This window comes from Solanum lycopersicum, chromosome 11, assembly GCF_036512215.1.
Source record: "Solanum lycopersicum chromosome 11, SLM_r2.1".
Lineage (NCBI taxonomy): Eukaryota > Viridiplantae > Streptophyta > Magnoliopsida > Solanales > Solanaceae > Solanum > Solanum lycopersicum.
In genome coordinates this window covers 37,702,693-37,725,634 of record NC_090810.1, presented here as the reverse complement: position 1 = coordinate 37,725,634, position 22,942 = coordinate 37,702,693, and the positions used below count along the sequence as shown (strand labels likewise).

At 31.6% G+C, this 22,942-nt stretch overlaps 3 protein-coding genes across 19 annotated transcripts; 1 reads left to right on the top strand and 2 right to left on the bottom strand.

Moving 5' to 3' along the window:
- Positions 1–1,006: 1,006 nt before the first annotated feature.
- Positions 1,007–9,679, top strand: ARF/XYL1 (alpha-L-arabinofuranosidase/beta-xylosidase). Of its 2 annotated transcripts, none has more exon segments than NM_001279175.2 (7): positions 1,007–1,461; positions 5,278–5,565; positions 6,541–6,710; positions 7,073–7,170; positions 7,244–7,588; positions 8,067–8,480; positions 8,689–9,510. In NM_001279175.2, coding segments are annotated over 7 exon segments (2,316 nt in total). In that variant the 5' UTR covers positions 1,007–1,071; the 3' UTR covers positions 9,300–9,510.
- A 1,165-nt stretch (positions 9,680–10,844) lies between these two features.
- LOC101254659 (calmodulin-like protein 7) lies at positions 10,845–11,563 on the bottom strand. The gene has a single exon (XM_069291115.1). The coding sequence runs from the start codon at positions 11,484–11,486 to the stop codon at positions 11,025–11,027; it is 462 nt and encodes a 153-aa protein (XP_069147216.1). The 5' UTR covers positions 11,487–11,563; the 3' UTR covers positions 10,845–11,024.
- A 965-nt stretch (positions 11,564–12,528) lies between these two features.
- On the bottom strand, positions 12,529–22,818 carry LOC101245321 (uncharacterized). 16 transcript variants are annotated; one of them, XM_069291104.1, is made up of 13 exons: positions 22,587–22,818; positions 21,049–21,171; positions 20,187–20,281; positions 17,398–19,748; positions 17,014–17,322; positions 16,836–16,941; positions 15,566–16,750; positions 15,048–15,289; positions 14,560–14,652; positions 14,353–14,454; positions 13,804–13,905; positions 13,570–13,695; positions 12,529–12,812 (listed from the first exon to the last, which is right to left on the bottom strand). In XM_069291104.1, the coding sequence occupies exons 4-7, from the start codon at positions 17,508–17,510 to the stop codon at positions 16,268–16,270; spliced, it is 1,011 nt and encodes a 336-aa protein (XP_069147205.1). In that variant the 5' UTR covers positions 17,511–19,748; positions 20,187–20,281; positions 21,049–21,171; positions 22,587–22,818; the 3' UTR covers positions 12,529–12,812; positions 13,570–13,695; positions 13,804–13,905; positions 14,353–14,454; positions 14,560–14,652; positions 15,048–15,289; positions 15,566–16,267. The 16 variants fall into 16 exon arrangements, 15 of the variants coding, with proteins under 15 accessions (XP_069147205.1, XP_069147202.1, XP_069147204.1 ...); XR_011212276.1 differs by lacking the exon at positions 17,398–19,748 and having other exon boundaries at positions 16,836–16,932; XM_069291101.1 differs by having other exon boundaries at positions 13,570–13,905; positions 14,560–14,950.
- Positions 22,819–22,942: the final 124 nt, after the last annotated feature.

Here is a 22,942-nt window from a genome sequence, read left to right as displayed (position 1 = left end):
TTGCCCCAGAATGAAATTCAGATAAGCATGAGGAGATTAGGGGAAAAAAATCTAACACAGAATTCATAAAACTCTGTGGTAGTCGTTGGTAAAACAATAATAAACTTTTTACTCTAAACTTGAAACAAAATGAGGCAGAGAAGACACATAGACCTTAATTTGATAAGTCATAGGCCACATAATTCGATCTTAATTTGATCGGTCATAGGCCACATAATTCTTTATATGCTGATAGATAAGATCGCTTGAACTTACATTGACCTATGTAGAATATTTTTATATAAACTCAATCGATAAGAAAACTTTCAACTCAAGTTGTACTAGGGGATTCTTGTGACTTTATGATTCTATCTCATTTTTGTTCCACACTAAGAAATTGACCTTAACACCTAAGATAAATTTAAGAATCATTCAATCGATTTTATACGCAAATAAAAAATAATTCCAGTCTTAGCTTAGAAATTTTTGGAGTGCTTACACTTTGAATTCACATAAACATAAAGAACATTAATAAATCTCTGTTCGTTACTTTATTACTTGTCTAAAATTGTGATATTAAAATTGACTAGACTTTTGCTAAATCATAATTCGATACGATATTGGTTCAAACTAAATCATTCTATATGAAACATATGAAATATTTGTTATATCTAAATAATAATCATAATCTTGCTTTAGTTTAAATCTTAGCTATTAACTTTAATTCATTGCATACACCTTTCATTAAATAAAAACATCCAAAAAAAATAAGAATATTAAATAGAAATGGAGAGGAGTTGAATCCTTGTACGATATTATAAGTTAGTCATCATTAACTTTACACATCCATATAGATAAGAGAACTCAAAGATAACCTACCATATCATATTTCGTTTTCATATATATATATATATATATATATATATATATATATATATATATATATATATATATATTCATACGCCATTTTGAACATCTTAAACGCAACCTCCTCTATATATACCCTTATAATTCTCCTTAATTCCAATAATACTACAGATACATACTTACATACAATAATTATTTCCATTTTTCTATACATACATAACAATAATGAATGAAAAATATTTTATTCTCATTATTTTTGTCCTTGCATTTGCTTATTCCGGCGAGTCACGGCAGCCATTTGCATGCGATCCAGCAAACGCAGGGACACGAAACCTACGTTTCTGCAAAACATCTCTACCAATACACGTTCGAGTACAAGACTTGATCGCGCGATTGACGTTACAGGAGAAGATTAGATTGTTGGTTAACAATGCTGCACCAGTTCAAAGGCTGGGTATCAGTGGATACGAGTGGTGGTCGGAGGCACTGCACGGTGTCTCCAACACCGGATACGGTGTTAAGTTTGGTGGCGCCTTCCCTGGAGCCACCAGCTTCCCACAAGTTATTACTACTGCCGCTTCATTTAACGCCACTTTGTGGGAAGAAATTGGCCGGGTAAGTCATTTTACATTTGATTCCATACAAAATTTTAAAATTTGTGATTCTTAAGGGTAAAATTTATCATTCATTTTTGGAACTTACTAAAACAAAAAAAGTATATCACATAAATTGAGAATAATTAATTTGGATATATATACATATCCACTCTTTATGTTATCGAAATATTTTAATTCACATATAGGTAATACAAACAAGAATTTGATATTATGTTGCTATCACTACGTATAGAAAATGAATCTTTTATATGAAAATGACTTAATAAATTAAACTCACTCACATGATTTTTCACTATTTTCTCAAAAAAAATATAAAGTGCGATGATTATTTTTATAATTATTTTAATTTAATTGGTGAGAAAAATAATATAAAACTTTCAACTATTTTAGCTAGAATATGTTTTTTACCTTGTAAAAAAAATTATGTTTTGTAGTATAAACTATCCATGATTTAGCGGTGGAGAAAACTTTATTTGTAGTAATATTGTCGATATGATGAATAAACTCTAGCATGAATAGGATAAGATATTTCAAATATATATTATATAGTTTCTTTAGAATATTGTATTTATATAATATTCTTTAATAAGTTAGAGGACAATGGCCACAGACCACCAATAGAGTTAAATGTTTTATTTTGTTTGTGTCAATGAATAAGAGAGTAATTTTCAGTAGGTTAGGTAGACTCAACACATGTGACTTATATATACTGATGAAAGTTAGGACTTTATTATTATTAACTGTCATGTGATATATTGTCAACATATTATCATTGGTCGATGGTTACACATTTACTTATTTATTTATATATTTATTTTGCTTTCAATATTATTGCTATTTGAACGATGATGTTATTTGGTTGCATCTTTATTTTTGATTGGATGAGTAACACTTATCGTATTTATATTTTAACTACAAATATATGAAGTTAAAAGAAAGGGCCACAAAACAAAATATAATAGAGAAGAAAAGGGATCCACTATTATCATGTTTTGAGACACCAAATATCTAAAAGTGCCATCCATGAGATAAGTTACTATTCATATATTATCTATAAAATTGAACCCTTTTAACATTTTTGTTTTTATTTTTGAAAAAAGTAATAGGTATACGAAATAATAATAATAATAATAATAATAATAATAATAATAATGATAGTAATAACAATCATCATCATCATAATAATAATAAAGAAAAGAGGATAAGGTTTTGGCCATGCCTACACATGCATGAATGTTTTGTTTTGTGGTCACAAAATATTATTTAAAAAAAAGAAAAAGATTGGCCAAAAAGCAAGTCCTTGCAACTGGCAGTGGGTGGAAAATGGGGAGATTCTGTTGTCATGATATCGATATTTTATGTTTATTATTTTAATGATGATATTGATATTTACTAATTTGATAGGTACTTTCTTTTGGGGATCATGAAAAGGGTTAGGATGAAAAAAAGAAGCAATTAGTAAAATATATTTATTTGAATACACGACATGAAAAGAATTACATACAATTTTGATATAATAAACTAATAAAATAAAACTTGTGCAAAATATCTTTACAAATACAAAAAAAAATATTGAAATCAAAGATATCAAAACTCATGTTAAACAAAAAATAGTACTAGAGAAAGAAAAGCAAAAAAGCAAAGAATTTTAAGTTTAGAAAGAAAACGTCAAAAAAATTTAAGTTTAGAAAGAAAACGTTAAAGAATTTTAAGTTTAAAAGAAAACGCTAAAGAATTAAATTTAAGAAAGAAAACGTCAAAGAAGTAAATTAAGAAAGGAAACGCCAAAGTTATGGTTGATGCAAGTTGAGGAGGTTGCTATCATTTTCCTTTGTCTCAATAATATTCATGCAAATATGAATGGACCACATCCCACATGTATTCTTTAATATAATAATGATATTTATGGATATTCAAATTTAAACAATTTACCAATTACTACTATTCATCTTCTATCACACTTAATATAGAAAATTTTATATATTTAGAAGCTAATTATATTCTATATTGAAAGGTTTTTTCAATTACAAAAAAATTTAAATGTTTCATTATTTTCAAATACATTATTTGGTTGCCTGATATGTTCACTGTTTGTACATTTTTTAATTGATACACGTATTAAAAAAATTATTATTGACATAATAAGTTTACCATTTTATTCTTATTAATTATGAAGTGGATGAATTAAAAATTTAAGTTTTTCAACAAATTATACCTTTTTCAAACTAATTAATTCAGAATATAATAGGTAAAATTATTATATTCTTTCTTGATTTGTCAAAATGATCAAATAATTAGGAACAACTATTAAAGGAAAATTGATCAAGTAATTAGGGATAGAAGGAGTACATTGCAAAAGAGATATTACTTAATGGGAGGGATATATCCTAGAGAGGATAAAGGAGAGGGATGAATCGAAAAATAGATAGAAATATATTTAAGAGAGGAATTTTATAATATTTTTATCATAGAAAATTTTAGAGATTATGATAACTTAAATTATGTATTTATGTAATTTTACCGAATATGATATAATGGAATGAGAAAGTAATTTTTCAAAGAAATCGCTATTTACATAATTAAGTTCATTCCTTCATTTATCCTTGGAAGTGAATGAAACTTTTACCTAACAATTAAATGAGATTAGCTACCGGGATTATGTTCTCTTAATTACTTCAAATAAAGTATTTTATTTCTAAAGACGTAAAGTTCCTAAATATTGTACAGCTGCAAATTCCAAATTTGATATCCTTTTTCTTCAACTTAATGTACCCATATTATTATTATTATTATTATTATTTTATTATTATTATTATTATAATAATAATAATAATAATAATAATAAAATAATAATAATAATAATAATAATAATAATAATAATAATAAGTAGCACTATAAAAAAACGCGACCTTTTTCTTTTGTCATTGTATGGAAAAAGTAATAAATGAAAATTAGGACAAAACTTGTTAATAGTTGGTTTTGGGTCCCATTAGTACTTAACAAATCGTCTTATTAATTTGTTGAGTGTAAACTTTGTCTTAATTAATTAAGAGTTAAGTTTTTCCAATTCACAACTTTTTTCTTTCCTTAAAATAATGTCTTTATCTTTCACTTATTTTCTTCTTCATTTCTTTTGGATTTTTCGACTAATTAAATTACATCACTTTCAAAGAAGCCTACAAGAGAAATTATTGTCAATGACAGACAAACGTTAATTATACTTCATCATGTTAATATATTTCCTCGATCCCTCCATTTCATTTTTTTTATATATAAGTCACGGTTTGATTAAATATTAGAATAATTTTGTTGAATATTATAATATTAAACGAAGAATGTGTTTTAGTGTATCAAATTCTTATTTGACTTCTTTGATCCGCAGAGTCTAATCAATTTTTCTTTGCAACATTCACAAATACACCTCATAATAAATTTAATTACACTCCACAGCTACGATTTGCATATTTACAGGTTATAGCTACATCTATGTCATTTATATGATTGACGGATTTGCATATACAATTCGCAAATTTATATAATTTGCAGGTACATTTGTATAATTCAATTATTTTATATAAACTTGAAATAACGAATCTATACAATCACAAACATTAGCAGTGTAAACAATTAGACAAATTATAGTATATAAATTTCGAATTATACGTAAAACTAAAAATCCTAACTACATAATTATAATTAAAAGTAAGTTACGAATGTATAATTAAGACAACTATAGCTATGTTAACTAGTATACACATAAGTTTTCCGAATAATGAATTAACGTGATATGGGATTTGTTTGGATACGACATAAGGTGGTTTCTGAGGAAGGTAGAGCGATGTATAATGGAGGAGCAGCAGGACTAACATTTTGGAGTCCAAATGTGAATATATTTAGAGATCCAAGGTGGGGAAGGGGTCAAGAAACACCAGGGGAAGACCCTCATTTGGTTGCACAATATGGCGTTAGCTATGTAAAAGGACTACAAGGAGGTGGCGGTAGGGGCAATACACGGTTGAAGGTGGCTGCTTGTTGCAAGCACTACACGGCTTATGACCTTGATGATTGGAATGGCTATGATCGTTATCACTTCAATGCTAAGGTAATTAACCATATCTAATTACTCCTACGTCCCGTTTCAATTTATGTAACACATTTCAAATTTTAAATAAGTTTATCTTATTAGTACTACTTTGATTTCCTAATCTATTTAATTAATTAGTTTTTCCTTATCCTCTCATGAGGTTGAAATTTGAGACCTTCTTTTTTTCTTGCTTGCACGGAATTTCATCTTGAATAGACATGCTGCGAAGTAATATTTTGAAAAGTTCTATACATATCTTTTTATACAAACTATCTATAAGAATGTGTATGTGTAGTAGCCACATATGCAGAATCTTTTGTAAGTAGTGTCAATATTTAAAAATTAATAAATAATAAATGATTGATATAATAACATTATATTAATAAAAACTATTTAGAAAGTGAGTCAAGTAAATTACTAAACTATCTTCGATGAGTATTCATATTTTGAAATGTATTTATAGTCGTCTCATTGAAAATAGTATTAAGTAATAAATATTCTGGTGCAATTGACTTATTTTACCTTAATTTGACTATAGATAGGAATTTCGAGGTTCAAATCTCGATAATATTTTAAAAAATTTGAAAATTTCTCAAAAATAAAAATAATATTTAAAAGTTTCTCAAAAGTAAAAAATAATTTGGCCTCATTAATTGAGGCTCAACTTGGCCCATGCCACACGAATGCCCATTGATTTCACACTACAAACGAGCCAAGTGATTCAATTGTTTTAATATTGAATATATATATATAGTCAGTTATTATTATATGTGAACTTGTGATTGTAAGTATAAAATTCATGAAATTTTAGTTTATATGAGACTCTTGCTAGCTATTTTTCTCATATTATTATTATTATTACTATTAATAATAATGATAATAGTATCATTTATTCATTTTCTCTTGTTTTTTAGTGTTGCAAATTCACATAGGCCAAATTGTAGAAGAGGGAAAATAATGTTGAAGTATTTATTTTAAATTTGAAATGTGTAGGTAAGCATGCAGGACTTAGAGGATACTTACAATGTGCCATTCAAGGCATGTGTGGTTGAAGGTAATGTAGCAAGTGTGATGTGCTCTTACAACCAAATCAATGGAAAGCCATCTTGTGCTGACCCTACTCTCCTACGTGACACAATTCGTAACCAATGGCATCTTAACGGGTACGAGATGAGATAAATAAAGTTAATTCTATGAATTGAGATAAAATGATTTTGCATGTTATCACACGAGTCATCATTACACATGTATATCTCTATCAAAATTAATTAATACTCGTACCAAAAATTAAGTTCATTCTAATTATTCCGCGATGTTATATGAATGAACTAAGTGCTATGTAATCTCAAAAACAAATATATGGGAATTAATAAGAGAACTTTAGATTAATCATTGATATCATCATGTCCAATCACTATGGTTGAAAAATTAGACACAAATATATATATATTGTAGTTGAATGATTATAGAAGCTATAGTACATGTTGTGTTGTACTAAATAATAACTTGTTTCCTTGTAAAACAGATACATTGTATCAGATTGTGATTCTGTTGGAGTACTATTCGAGAAACAACATTACACTCGTTACCCTGAGGATGCTGCAGCGATCACTATCAAAGCTGGTTTGTTTCTGTTATTTTCCTAAATGTAAGTTTCATACTTAAATTATCACTTATTAGTTTGACGATCGTATAGGGTTGGACTTGGACTGTGGGCCTTTCCTAGCCATCCACACAGATAAAGCTGTCCGTACAGGCAAAGTTTCACAAGTAGAAATCAACAATGCTTTAGCCAATACAATTACAGTCCAAATGCGTCTAGGAATGTTTGATGGGCCCAATGGGCCTTATGCAAATTTAGGCCCAAAAGATGTGTGCAGTCCAGCCCATCAACAGTTTGCCCTTCAAGCTGCTCGTGAAGGCATTGTTCTTCTCAAAAATATTGGACAGGCTCTTCCACTGTCCACTAAACGACACCGTACAGTTGCTGTTATTGGGCCCAATTCAGATGCTACACTTGCCATGATTGGCAATTATGCTGGTAAATATTCCATATATAATAATCTCTCTTCTTTTTCTTATTTATATAAATATAAATTACAAAGGGGAATTGATCTTATACAAAATAATACCAAGGTGTTAGGAATATGTAAGATTTACTACAAAACATCATAACTATTGTCTTGAATATATTACGTATCTTACCACTACTAATTAAGAGTTGAGAAGATACACTTAGATACATGTATCTTTTGCAAACTGAAATAAAAACAGAGAGGCGAAGGAGATTTTGTTATGCATCCATATATATGGGATACCAGATGCATAAGAGAGTGGCGAGCGAAGTTTGTTATGTATCCCCGATACATGCGAATCCACTTGGATATACCATGTATATCTAGAACAAATTTATGTATCTGGACATATCTGAACGCATCTGAATGCACCAAAGTTTGGTAAGATATGTAATATTACAAATTAAAATTTATCTAATACTCTTTTATATTATATGTATATAGGTGTTCCATGTGGTTATATTTCACCATTACAAGGAATATCAAGATATGCAAGGACAATTCACCAACAAGGATGTATGGAAGTAGCTTGTCCAGGGAATCAAAACTTTGGGTTAGCAGAAGTGGCTGCAAGGCATGCTGATGCCACTGTGTTGGTAATGGGACTTGACCAATCCATCGAAGCCGAAGCTAAAGACAGAGTTACCCTTCTTCTCCCAGGACACCAACAAGACCTCATTTCTAGGGTAGCTATGGCTTCTAAAGGCCCCGTAGTGTTGGTCTTGATGTCCGGTGGCCCCATTGATGTTACATTCGCCAAAAATGATCCTCGTGTTTCCTCTATTGTTTGGGTTGGCTATCCTGGTCAGGCTGGTGGAGCTGCCATTGCTGATGTTCTATTTGGAGCAACCAATCCAGGTATATATGTATGTTATATACTTGATTATATCACCTTGTTAACCATTTAACTTTAATGAAATGATTTATAGTCACACTGCACAGTACACAAGTGGTATATACATTTGAGAAGAGGTTATTCTTTTTTAAACAGACTAAAAAGGAAAATAAGATTGAATTTATTTTATTTGGTGATACAAATAATAGTTTGTAAATTTGCATATTTCAGGGGGGAAGCTACCAATGACATGGTATCCACAAGATTATGTAGCTAAAGTGTCAATGGCAAACATGGACATGAGAGCAAATCCATCAAAAGGGTATCCCGGTAGAACCTATAGATTCTACAAAGGCCCAACAGTTTTCCCATTTGGGGCTGGCATTAGCTACACAACATTCAGCCAACATTTAGTCTCCGCACCAATCACTGTTTCAGTGCCAACTCTTCATTCTCATGATCTTGTATCGAACAACACAACAACATTGATGAAAGCGAAAGCTACAGTGAGAACAATACATACCAATTGTGAGTCACTTGATATAGATATGCATATTGATGTGAAAAACACAGGGGACATGGATGGAACACACGCGGTCCTCATTTTCTCAACCCCACCTGATCCCACGGAGACAAAACAACTCGTCGCCTTTGAGAAAGTTCATGTTGTGGCTGGGGCTAAGCAGAGGGTCAAGATCAATATGAATGCTTGCAAACACCTTAGTGTAGCTGATGAATACGGAGTTCGAAGGATTTACATGGGAGAACACAAAATTCATGTGGGTGATCACCTCAAACATTCTATAACCTTTCAACCTTCATTGGAGGAGATCAAACTCTAAGAATACTTTTAAGGACTAAGTCATAGATAGTCATGCTTTGGTTTCTATTCTTGCAATGAATACTTGTTAATTGTTTCTTTCCCCTCATCATAATAAAAGCCAACAACAAGTGTAAAGAAGCTCTGTTGTTTGGGAATGAGAGGGGAAAGGTTAAAAACAATATTAATTAGGGATTTGGGATATATATAATTAAGACAAAAAGTTATAGCAAGTGTTGATTGGGTTCAATATAATCAAATGTGACATAGAATTTGAGGATGAAGCATTTGAACACCTTCTTTCCAATGATTGTTTTCCATTGTAAGTTGGAATATAGTATTGTTGTATAATATCGATTAATTCATCATTAGATAACGACTAAAAGTCTCATTTTGTGAGAAGACTTATTTGGTGTGATCGCGCCGTTACCATAGTATTTTCTTCTCATTTTTTCTTTAGTTATTATTTAATAATCTTATCTTATCTTCTACTTTACCTATTATTCATAGTACTAGTTTTACCTCGTATCCTACTTTTTTTTTTTTTGTAGGTTATCATTCGAATTGTTGATGTCTAACATTATGTAACGAAATTGATGGTCTGACTTGGATTTTTAAATTAATTATAGCAACTAATATGAGATGGAAGAAGTATATTTTCTTAGCTTTAATATGTGCATCGCTTTCCGATTATGAATCTCAAAAAGTAAATTAAATAATTGCAATGGAAGGAGGTGGTGTCACTTGGATTAGAGTATATGGGTCCTAATACCATCTTCAACTTCAAGATGCATGTTTCTTTGATTATTTGCATGTGGTGAATTTGAGTCGGTTGATATGCCTTCTGCTACTAGTATGTGTTGTTTGTAATGATACTATTCTTGTTATGCCACTTGACATAGTTTGGTTGTAGGATTTAGTGATATTTTATAGGTGAAGACGATGATGATCTGTGATAACTTCTTCTCCTATTTTTTTTTATGGTGTGAATTGTGTCTTATTTTTTCTATCATTTGTACTCTTTCAAAGACCTTGTACCTGATTAGACTAGCTTCTTGGTAAAGATTGATATGTTTCTTTAAAAGAACTTTTTAAAAATCAAGTTTAAGAGTATTTTCTACTTTTAAATAGGGTATTAGATTATGTTTTGTTCATTTCGCATTTAATGTTTCAGTTTTGAAGGTAAGAATTCTCCTATTTAAGTGAATAGAGTAGGTATTTGTACGGGCCGTTGGATTGAATTGTGACATTATTTTATGTTGCATGCTTTGGACATGAAATAATACTTTTTATTTTATAACCAACAATATATGATATATTCATTTGTAAGACTTGTGTCACATTGGTGGAGAAACACTTTCTCAACCAAAAATTTGTATTCTCATAACTTAGGACTCAAACATTTGTTTTAAGGATTGAAGGATCTTATCCAATCCACCCCTCACAGATAGGAAAAGTTTGTTATTCAAATGTTTCACCCTCTTCAAAACAATTTCCAAGCAAATATACCAAAGTATTAGGTCATGCTTGTTTAGTGGAAACTAACAAATTCAAATTGTAAAGTAAATATATCAAAATGAATTCATTTAGATGGTTTTTTTCTTATAAAACACAATACATAACCTCAAATAATATTCTCTAACACTATTTAGGTGTGTATACCATCTAGTGAATCAAGAATATTGATTTTGTTTTTTAAAAAATATTTGTTAGCTATTTTGTACATGGTTCAAACTAATATATAATTTTAAGTAAAATTAGCAAAACCAACACCTCTCATCATCATCCTCTTAAACTCCATAAAATCAATCCTTCCATCTCCATCAACATCCACATTGTTAATCATCTTCTTACAATCCTCAACGTTTCCCCCTTGTTTGAGTCCGAGGGATCCCAACACTGATTTTAGCTCATCGACTGTGATAAATCCGTCTCCATTTTGATCAAACACGTTGAATGCCTCTTGCATGTCTTCATCTTCATCTTCATCATCATCCATAAAAATCATCTTAAAAAGTGCACTAAACTCATCAAAATCGACATATCCATCGCCATTGACATCAATATTTTGTATCATTTGGCCTAACTCACAATCCGGAATATATATACCCATTTTCTCCAACGAATCATTTAGCTCGTTCATTGTTATATGTCCATCGTTGTTCTTATCGAATATCTGAAACAGCCGCCTCAGCTCCTCCGCATTCATCTTTTTTAATAAAATTATGCGGTAAACGGAGACGACCACCTTTATTCAGAGATTGATGTTAAAGAATATACCTAATGTTGTCATTGAAGGTTTTTTTTTTTTATATGAAAATGAAATAATATCTAGTGGTTTTGCTATCTTTGAGTGAGAAAATTCTGCAGAAAAACTTGGGCAAGGATCAAATTTATTTTTTATGAGAGGGTTGGAAAAACAATAGTCAATCAAAATTTAAATATATTCTATATTTTATAAAAATAATATACATTACTCAATTTGTCACAATTTTATTAGACAACAAAAAATATTCAAAGATCACCAACGGCAATTATATTAGCACTCTTTGTATATATGTCCCTAAAGTCTTTAGCGATATTAATTTTAATGACACTTAACTAATGCCAATAAAAACTTTGACGCTCTTTATTAATGTTAATATTTATTGCCGCTAAAAGTTGTTTTTGTGTAGTGCGTATAACTAGTTTTTTTTAGATATGTAAGTTTATTCTTAAGTTCAATTCATAGGGTTTTAGTTGGTTTTTTCATATATTATATGTTTCTAAAATTATTTATTTTTAATCTCCGCACAACGCATGGATACGGATACTAATATTTTTGAAGGAGAAAGGCCTAAAATGTCATTAAACACTACAAAAAAATACTTAAAATCTGGGGGTTAAAATTACATATTCCGGAGGTCAGTAACCCCCGCAACTTAGTTTTATGGCAGTTGCAGAAACTCCTACAATTAGGTGTGCCACAATTATGTTGCAGGGTTTTTTTTCCAACCCCTGGTACCAATAGCGGGGGTTTGCTAACGGGGGTTTTGAACCCACAAATTGATAACTGCACAAATTCTAGGATTTAGAACCCCAACAATTTATATACTCTGGGAGTCAAAAACCCCACGATTCATGAATTATACATTAAAACTAACAAGAGTTTTAACTCCTGCTATTTATGAAATGTATCTTTTTCTAAAATTTTGCTGAAAATTAAATATTCAAATTTAAATAATAATAACTAATTAATTAACATAGACAAATCTAAAAGGGCATATTAGTATATGAAATAACACAATAGTTCACCACAGAAGCATGTCATAAAGTGTACTATTAGTTCTACAAACTTAATTAGAACATGTTATTCACTTCAACCATATTATTACAAGAAACTTTCAATCACTACAAAAACTTGCTTCAACTTCAAATCACTACAAAAAATTGCTTAAACTTTAGATCACTAGCATCCAAACTCAAGAAAGGATCTACAATTATTCATGAAACTTCAGCGGGGTTCACTACGATTACTATCACTAACATCACCTGGCTGCAAAGGAAAATACACATGTAAGTGACTTCATGCAAACTCAAGACTTTTACTCTGATAAAATATGAAATAATGCAAGCTAACACTAAGCATGTGAACAACAATACTAAATTCACTACTATGAAAGTAAATACCAATGCCACTCATTAACAAATAGGAGATGTAATCATGCACTTTGCTTAGAGATATGAACTGTCTTTGCAAGTACAACAAGACCAAGCAATTCAGATGAGTTTATGCGGAAATACTCATAGCATGATTGCGTTTAAGGATATGAAAATCACAAATCCTAAAACTGATTCGACCTCAACAAATAACAATAGTAGTACATATCTGCATATGTGCAAATATGCATACGTACAATATTTGTGATTTACCTGATGTTACTCGGCAGGCTAAGGAAAAGAAGTCAACAACAAGAACAATGCAAAGTAAATACAAACTTGTCGTTTAGACGCCAGAAGAAAACTCTTCATGGACTATAAATTAGGTTGTTGTGTATTTCCATAAGAGTACATAATGTTGCACCAAGAAGCTCAAAAGGAAAATCATCTCCATTTACAAATATTGGACAGTAAAGGCCAATTTGCTGCACATTATACACTAGCAGTGGCCATGCATATGTAGAATTGTTTTTCAATTAGTATTTGATGCACTAGCATTTGTTTTTCAATTAGTATTTGATGTAAACTAAACGAACATATCTGATATATAAATAAGGTCATTGAAGAAGAGAGAATGTAAACATTATATTTACCATTGTAGTAGTAGGAGCAAATAACCCCACAAATTGTTCTGGTAATGCCCCTTCTTTCATTATCATATATGACTTGAAATCAGCCATCATTTGAATGTGAGAATTCAACAATTTATTGTAGTTCTCCTGGCAATTGGATGGACATGAAACACTCGAAGCATTCATACCGCTGAATCGAGGTCTTGCTTGTTTAAAAACTCTAGTGGGAACAACTCCTAATCCCAAACACCTTACCCTTCCAGAGTGCTCTTTTCCTAGAATTTTTCCAACTGCATCATCTGGCGATATTATAGACTCATCCACAGTGCTTTGACTCAGAGTTTGCTAAATTTTTTCCTGAGTATAGTACACACACAAAACACTTTATCAAAATTTTAAAAAGTAATTGAGAACAAAGATGTATTACCTAAATATAATCAAAGTGCATTCACATATTCCTGAGTTAGGAATTCCTTTACTCTTGAGTTTAGCATTCATAAAATAAGCAAAGTACATGCATATATTCAATCCAAGTGAGAGAGAATTAGTGAGACATAATTTTCAATCATTTACTCAAGCAAGGATTTTAAATCACTTCAAAATGACAGCACACTATACTAAACAAGGCACCATCAAACTGATTTGAACAATAACAATGACGAAAATATTAACAGAGAATCTCAGGTTTAAAATAAATAAGAGACTAAACATAAACTGCTTGACTTAACTTGTTAATAGAATAGGGACAGACTTGACACAACCAAGGAACTGGAGTGCTATTATTTCCCCCATTAACTAACTTACACAGATAACTTTTGCCGCTTCATTTACAAATGCTCCATCTTCATTCTTATGAGTAGCAAGATAAAGTTCTGCTCGTCCAGGCATTTGACCGGTCTCAGCCATCTATAAGCAAAACAATCAACTTAGAATAACTTAACTAATTAAAAATAATTACAAAATAAGTCATCTTAATAACTAAATAAAATGAAAAGAACTAAAATCTTTAACCATTTCAGCCCTTCTTCTAGAGTTAGCTTTGGATCCACCTGTGTGTGGAATGATTTGTTTCTTTCGACTTTCAGCATTTCTGTTGCACATTTCCTAACAAAAAAGATACACGAAATTCAATCATTAGAAAGAAATTATATGACTACACATACTACTTAAAACAATTAAATATATATACTTGTGTTTCTTTTTTATAAAGATAATTAACATAAGAAGTCCGCTGATCTCTTAGAATTCCAGGTGGAACATTATCCATAATCTGAGTTTTGCTTTTAAGTAGATCACCGAACACTTTCCATATGTCCAACCTATTTGCACTCCACTTCTTTGAAATACGGTTATAAACATATCGTCGAGCAGCTAAGTTGGTTGTCTCAAAAAAAAATCGAGGCTTCAATAATAAACACTAGTTAGCTTACCTATTAAATTTAAATATAAAGATTCGAGAAAAGAATATAAGTATAGTATTCAGAATATAGAGTTTATACCACTATGATTTGATCAAAGACGCTATCGAAGTATGACATAGGCATATTTGGCCATTTGTCAAAGTGCATTGGAAATAAGGACGAATCAGCAGCTAAAATTCCACAAAAACCAGAAAGAAGGGGTTGTGCTTCTCCAAATGGACAATCCAGGTAGTCAAAATTGACCACAATACGATCTTCTCCAGATAAATTTAGCACTTCTTTGACTTTCACTTTGAGTTTTTTTTTGTTTCCTTATGAATCTGGAATAGTGAAAATGATATAAAATGAAAACATGTTCAATTTTCCAACCAATCATGTTCTAGAGTGGGTTGTAGTACTTGTTTATGTTTTTAATTGTTTCACTCTATTATAGTACTTGTTTTTCACTTTGTGATTAAAATGAAGGGAGTAGGTAGAAAAGAAGATGAAAAGTGAGGGGAAAAATAGGACAAGCCCCTCTAACAAAAAGAAGAAAAACAAGACAAATGGAGAAGAAGAAAAAAAGATGAAAAAGAAAGCAGAAGTGTGAAGTTTACCTATTGCTTCTACGGTCCAATACTCCGTAGACTCACATCCAACAACACGCTTCTTAAATGAATTCGGTTGTGATTCGGCCTGACTTGATGAAGTCGAATGTGATACAGCCTGATTTGAGGAAATAGACTGTGATGCAGCCTGAGTTGACTGAACCGGCTGTGATGTAGCCTGAACTGAGGAAGTCATCTGTTTTTTGGCCTGAACTGATGAAATCGATTGTGATGTGGTTGGTTGTGCGTTGGGCTGAACTGACAATGTAGGTTGTGTTTGAACTGAGTTTTGAAAGTTCTGCCAGCGCTTGGTCTTTGCCATTTCTACAATAAACCAAAGATAAGATAAATCAGAAATTCTTAAAAAAAATACTGTTATTGCAATACTTGTAAAGATTACTGGTTCATCCAGTTATAAGGCTGCAGATTTTCATAAGAAATTTGTATCCAGATCCACCCACACATGAAAAGTTCAAATCTTAATAAAAGACTGATGTGATTAGCATATACAAATAGTTTTTCCTTTACACCAAAACTAAAAAGCATGCTATGTGTGTTCAGACATATGCTCCTCTGTTGAGATTTGGACATTTCCATAATCAACATCGAAAAAATTTTCAAATTCTTGTTGTTGGTAGGGCTCATTCTCAAATATATCTTCTTCATCAACTTGTCCCATGTCAAACACATCTCTTGGTTGTAAATGTATAGCTACACTCCATTCTTTATCTGTTTCATCATCAACATAGAAAACCACATTTGCTTGTGATGCTTCAATATAAGGATCATTATCCTCACGATCACCAATGTGAACAATTTAGAAAAATTGACACAATTAAAGTTCCAAACATCTCTTTTAAACCCTCTATCTCGAGTAGTGTCAGCCCACTTGCATTTGAAAAGCACAACCCTGAACTTTCCATAATAGTTAAGCTCAATAATATCTTCCAACTTCCCATAATATGGCAAATCTGCTTGTCTTGCATTTCTATCAGCACTAGATGCAACGCAAGAAGTGTTAGACATAAGAAAAACTCCACTATTTTGAGTTTTCAATCCTTGTTCTCTTGACAAAGTTCGAAATTTGAACCCATTAATGTTATAAGCAGTGAATCTTCTTGCATATGGCGCTGGACCTTGTGCTAAAAACTTTATATCATCAGAGATTGTGTCTTCTATATCAGGATTCATTATCTAAATAAGAAAAATATTTTCGTCAGATATTCTAAATTGAATTAGAAATCCTATGCAAAACTATCATCTAATTTCAATCACTCACCCGCTTAGGAAACCAATCAGTAAACTCTCTATTAATTCTCTTTTCTACCTCTGTTATCGAAGGTTTTCTGCCTCTTGAACTCCTTTCAATGTGTTGCCTAAATTCACTACAAATAAAATCAATGAACAACCATTTTACTAATGTTTTTTAATAGATCAAGCTTATTTAAATTACTTACTAAATAAATGGCTTTGCTGAAGCGCAATTAAGTAATACATATCGATGAGCTTGAGTTTTCTCCAAATGAGTCAAAGCAAATGTTATGAAGCCTCCGACAACTTTACCTTGTCGAGGGAACATAGATGACCTTTCAGGAACCTCATCATGATTTGTTTCATCATTTACTCGTTTAGGCCTATTTACCCTCGATTCGATATCCTCAAAATAATGAGAATAAAGAGTTAGAGCTTCTTCAATTTTTTGACCAGCTATACATCCTTCTGCCTGTGATTTGCTCCCTATAAGTGACTTGAAATGACCTAACACTCTACCATTAAAATTACATAGTATTAGAACAAGCATTTACTTTGAGACAAAAGTTTTTAAAAATAAGATATTTTACCTTTCAACAAAATACATCCATCGATAATGTACTGGACCACCTTGTATTACTTCGTCCACTAAATGGACAGTTAAATGAACCATTACAGTAAAAAAGGATGGAAGGAACAACATCTCTAGGTGGCAAAGAGTGATAACAATCCGTTTTTATAGTTTTTCAAGGTCCATGAGGCTCAAGTTTTTCAGACAAATGTGTCTAAAAAAAGAACAGAACTCTACCAAAATTGCTACAACTTGATTTGGAAGCACATTACGAATTGCTATCGGCAGTAATTGTTCCATAATGATGTGACAATCATGACTTTTTAATCCAAAGATCCTCTTTGATTCTAGATGTATACAACGAGATATATTACTCGAATAACCATCGGGCATTAAGATATTCTTTAAAGTTGTAAGGAAGGTCACTTTCTTATCCTTTGGAATTGTAAATGCACCAAGCCGAAAATCACCATTCTCATCTGCCCAAAGGTCTTCCCTTATACCCATATCTTGTAGATCTTTTCGAGCTTAAATGTGATCCTTTGACTTTTCTCTATCATTTAACAGAATGTGAGTAATATTGTCAAAAACATTTTTTTCAATATGCATAACATCTAAATTACGGCGCAACAAGTTGGATTCCCAATAAGGAAGATTGAAGAATATGCTTTTTTTCTTCCACTGTTTAGTTGAACCTTCACCCACACTGCTTTGTCTATTTTTTTTTCTTTTTCTTTTTATTTTATCATTCAACTTTTCTTGTCTTCCAAATGTAACATTAATATTTGTCACTTGTTGCAAAATATCAGATCCAGATAACTTTTTTTTTTTGGGGGGGGGGGGGGGGGGGTTCTTTCTTCTACAGTTCCATCAAAATGATTCCTCATTAATCTGAATTTATGATTTCTTGCCAAAAATCGACGATGACCAACAAAGCACCACTTTCTACTATGAGTAAGTCGACAAGGTTTCATGTCAAAATTACAAGATGGACATGCAAAACCGGTATATGTGTTCCAACCAGATAAGATACCGAGTCTCGGAAAATCACTAATTGTCCACAAAAGAGCTGCCTGCATTCTAAACATTTCATTCTTTGATGAATCAAAAGTCTGTACACCTTCACTCCACAACTCATTCAACTCCTGAATAAGTGTTGTAAGTATACATCTATGTTATTTCCCACCATTCGTGGACCTGGAATGATCATTGATAGAATAGAATTTGGTTGTTTCATGCACAACCAAGGTGGTAGGTTATATGGAACCAAAATTACAGGCCAAATGCTATTATTAGTACTCATCGCTCCAAAGGGATTAAAACCATCACTAGCTAACCCTAATCGAACATTTCGAGATTCAAAAGCAAATTCAGGATAAGTTGTATCAAATCTCTTCCATGCCTCACCATCTCTAGGATGCCTTAAAATTCCATCTTTGTTACCACCTTCCGTATGCCACCTCATATGTTCTGCCATCTTAGAGCACATGAACAGTCTTTGTAATCTTGGCTTTAATGGAAAGTAACGCAAAATTTTTGCAGGTCTCTTTTTTTTCTTCTTACCCCTAGCAACCACTTTAATGTTTGTATTCTTCTCATCAAGCTTCCATCTCGAAGTATGACAATGCTTGCATGTTTCCTCATTAACATCATCTCCCCAATACAACATGCAATCATTTGGAAAAGCATCAATCTTAACATAATCAAGACATAACTTGTTGATAGTTTTCTTAGCCTCATAAAAAGAATCAGGGATCTTTGCAAATTCAAAGGCATCCCTGAGTAGATCCAATATCATAGTCATTCCTTTGTCACTTAGACTAGACAAACACTTTATGTGATATAACTTTAACAAAAACTCTAATTTTGAGTACTTAGACCCTTCATACAATTCTTCCCTTCCATCTTTGAGCAACTCAAAAAAGTCTTTGTCATATGATGTGGGTATATCCTTTAATATCTCTTCTTCTGCCACTATTTGCGATGGACCTACATCAAATCTCTCTTGCCTAAAGCCATGAAATGCTTCGTTAATCAATAATTCTACAGGATTTTTTGGAGGCAGTGTATCCTGAGTATAAACTCTCTTCTTTTAGAATTTTGTAACACACTTGTTTCCCCATGCATAACCCAAATGACAAAATTTTGAGGAAATGGCTTGCAAATCAAGTGATCAAATACTACCTCTCTAGTCTGCCATTTTCCAAAACAACATTGAGGACACAGGCATTTTATTCTATCTTCTATAGCTCCATTTTTAAAAGCAAATTCCAAAAACTGATTCAAACCAACCAGATATTCCTTTGTGGTCCTTGGCATTCTAATCCAAGATTTATCCATCGAAAAAACAAAATTAGCAGACAATATCACCTATAAAATTTTCATGAGAAAATAATAAGGCTAGAGTGATATTTTAACAATTTTATGTACCAGCTAATGCAGAAATGGAGTATATGCAGAAATGGTCATAATGTTTTCTTTTTGCATGCCAAAATTGTAACATAATGAACACAGGAAGTGGATGTGGATTTACAGAACAACAATCTGAGAGAAAACGTGTATTTTTTCTCTATTTAGTACTACTGTAGTAAGCGCACCTGAATTATTTACAGGCTTGTACTCGATATTCAATCACTTTGTATATGTACTAACTTATTCGGCAAAAACTCATTGATTTATATTGTAATTAAAATAAAATAGATAGCTGAGATTGAGAAAGATCAGCATCAACAAATGAAATTGATACCAGGAAGTTCATCAAGCTATCATCAAAGAGTACCAACATATATCAAAAGGGGGTCAGAGTACCTCAATTTTCTTTATCCTTAAACAAACAAGATCTAGCAGCTCTCCAGTTCCAGCCCCAGTTCAAGATAAAGCAAATATTGAAAGGGAGGTCAGACCTGATAAATTAAACAAAACAAATATAGTATGTGATATATCCATTCCAGTACAGCCAAATCACAATTAGGAGTAACCTATTTGACTGCTAAACTCAATAGTTGTATGCTTTGTTATAAGAAACTTCCTTGCATTGAGCAGAATATTGGCATACTGTCTGACCAGAAATACTAGATAAACCAGTTTGATCATTGCAATCTCCACACAAATAACATTTCAAAACAACACCTAACTAGAAAACAGGAACAATATCCTCACATAGTAGTAGGTGTAGTCAGTAATGATATAATCCATGTAATATGAGAAAAGCAAACAAAGAAATTAAGAGATCCAAAGAATATAAACTACATTTTGAAAAGCAAAATTCAGTCTTTATAGGCATATGATCTTCTGGATCAGCTGTTAAAAAAAAGTTAATGCCAATTGTTTATCAAAAAGTTGGCAAACACCTGTGAACATGTATTGAATACCAATAAGGTAACAGAGATGTAAAACCAGCTCAATATTTTCTTCTGGCTATACTGCAGATCAGACATAAAATAATTTCGAGTGATCTCAAAACTATGCAAGGTTTCTATTTCTGACTCCACATCTATGAAACTGATTAATGGATTCTTAACTGATGGGCTTCAAATCAGAATAGAGGAGATCAAAAAATAATGCTGCTTCCATCCATTCATATACAAAGTGATTCAAAATCATAAAAGGCAGCACAAGTTGAGAACTTCAAAGACATAACACTGAAGTGCAAATCAAGTACTGCACTTACAAATTCGTTGTGATAGTTCTTTATGTTGTATGGGTTGATACCAGCAGGATCTTCCTCCAAAAAACTCTCCACATAGTGTAGTAAAAAAAGCCCACAGACCGATAGATTTTGCTGTTGCGGTAGCTACCATGGATGAAGGGAAAATGTAAGTGCTTATACTCACTCAAACATATGCAAACTAAGAAAGCTAACTATCGAAAATCAAACACTCTCTTAATGAAGAAAAAATAGAAAATCTTAACTAGAAACTGTTTCAGGTTCAGGATTAATTAGAAAAATTAGAAAATCAAAAATCAAACACTCTCTCAGGTTCAGGATTCATTGAAATAGAAACTGTTTAAGGTGCAAAAGGTACTACAAGAGACGGAATGGTACAAGGATTTGGACGCGGTGTTCTTAACTAGCAGTATCAGTCATCTTTCCCTCATATAAGTTGCAGAGATTGGCTTGAAACGTCACAGGCAAACATAGATGACTACACAAGGTCACTCCTATGAGATAGACTTTATCAACTCATACAAGAATACAACAATCAGACTGTTCCAACATCGTCATTAATAGATATTACCCCACGCCCATCTCTAATAAGAGTATTTACACCAATTTGAAACTTTTCTAACTCTGTTAAACCAACCATTAGATTTATGTAGCGGAAATAGTACATATCATCAAAATCCACTAAAACGCAAAAACTGGCTGAAGGAGAGTAACAAGTTGTAATATTTTAATTTTTATACCATGCTGATTTTTCTTTCTTTTCTCCCACAAGACTGATACTGCATCAGTATTAACAGAAGCCATTGGCTATATTCAGTTCCTTCAGGACCAAATACTGGTAATAACATACTCATTCTGCTTTATTAATTTCCTCTTGAATTCAACTTGATGTTCATATAAAAAAAATCCCTTATAATTATGCAGACATTGATTATGCCTTATACGAAATCAACTGAAAGGAAGCTCTATCACATAAATCTAAAGGTAAGTGAGAAATTAATATTGTTAAATATACTGGGATAATTTCAGAGACCGGAACTCTGCTAAAACAGGACTTGGTTGTGTAGCTAAACTAACCTACTACAGTTAATAAAAAAACATATGCTGATAAGTGAAATCGAGGGCATATGTAGCAGCTAAACAAAGAGAAACTATATATACCTTATGCATAAACAAGAATTGACAGAGAAGAAAAATTTTACAAAGAAACAAGCCACCTGTTGAGCAACACGATTGAGACAAGAATCTGTAGACACAAAATGCCTTGAAAAATTTGTAATTATCGCCAAAATTATAACAAAATAAACCTAATTCTACCACAAAATACATGTTCAAATTTAATATTTTGAATTTTTCCTCCAAGACTAATACAACAATATTAACCTAATTTTACCTCCATGCATCTATACAAACAGCCAAAAAACAAGCTTACATAGTAAATACAAGCAATAATTTGTACAATTTGTGAAGATTCAGATGAGAAAATCCAAAAATATGAGGCTGGTTCATTATTCGAAGAGGTGATAAGTGGAAAACATTACCTTACAACACCTATCCCATTTTGAATCTCGTGAGTAGCTGAAGTTAATAGAGCTGTGAGGAGACGCCGGAGGAGTGCGATGATGACGACGGAGAAGTACCGCTAGACGTCGGAGGTGCTTGTGACAGTGAGAGAAGTGTGACAGTGAGAGAGATAATTTGGAAGTTTCCTAAAGTTGGGTTTATTTTGTGTTTTGCAATTTAAAGTAAAAATAACTTTTTATTAAATTATCTATTTCCAAAAGTTGTGAGTATTTGTATTTCATAAATAAAAAATATATATCTTATATTATGAAATAAAAAATATATTTTAAAATAACAGATATTTAAACTCTCGGTATTTACTTAAATTTTTCTT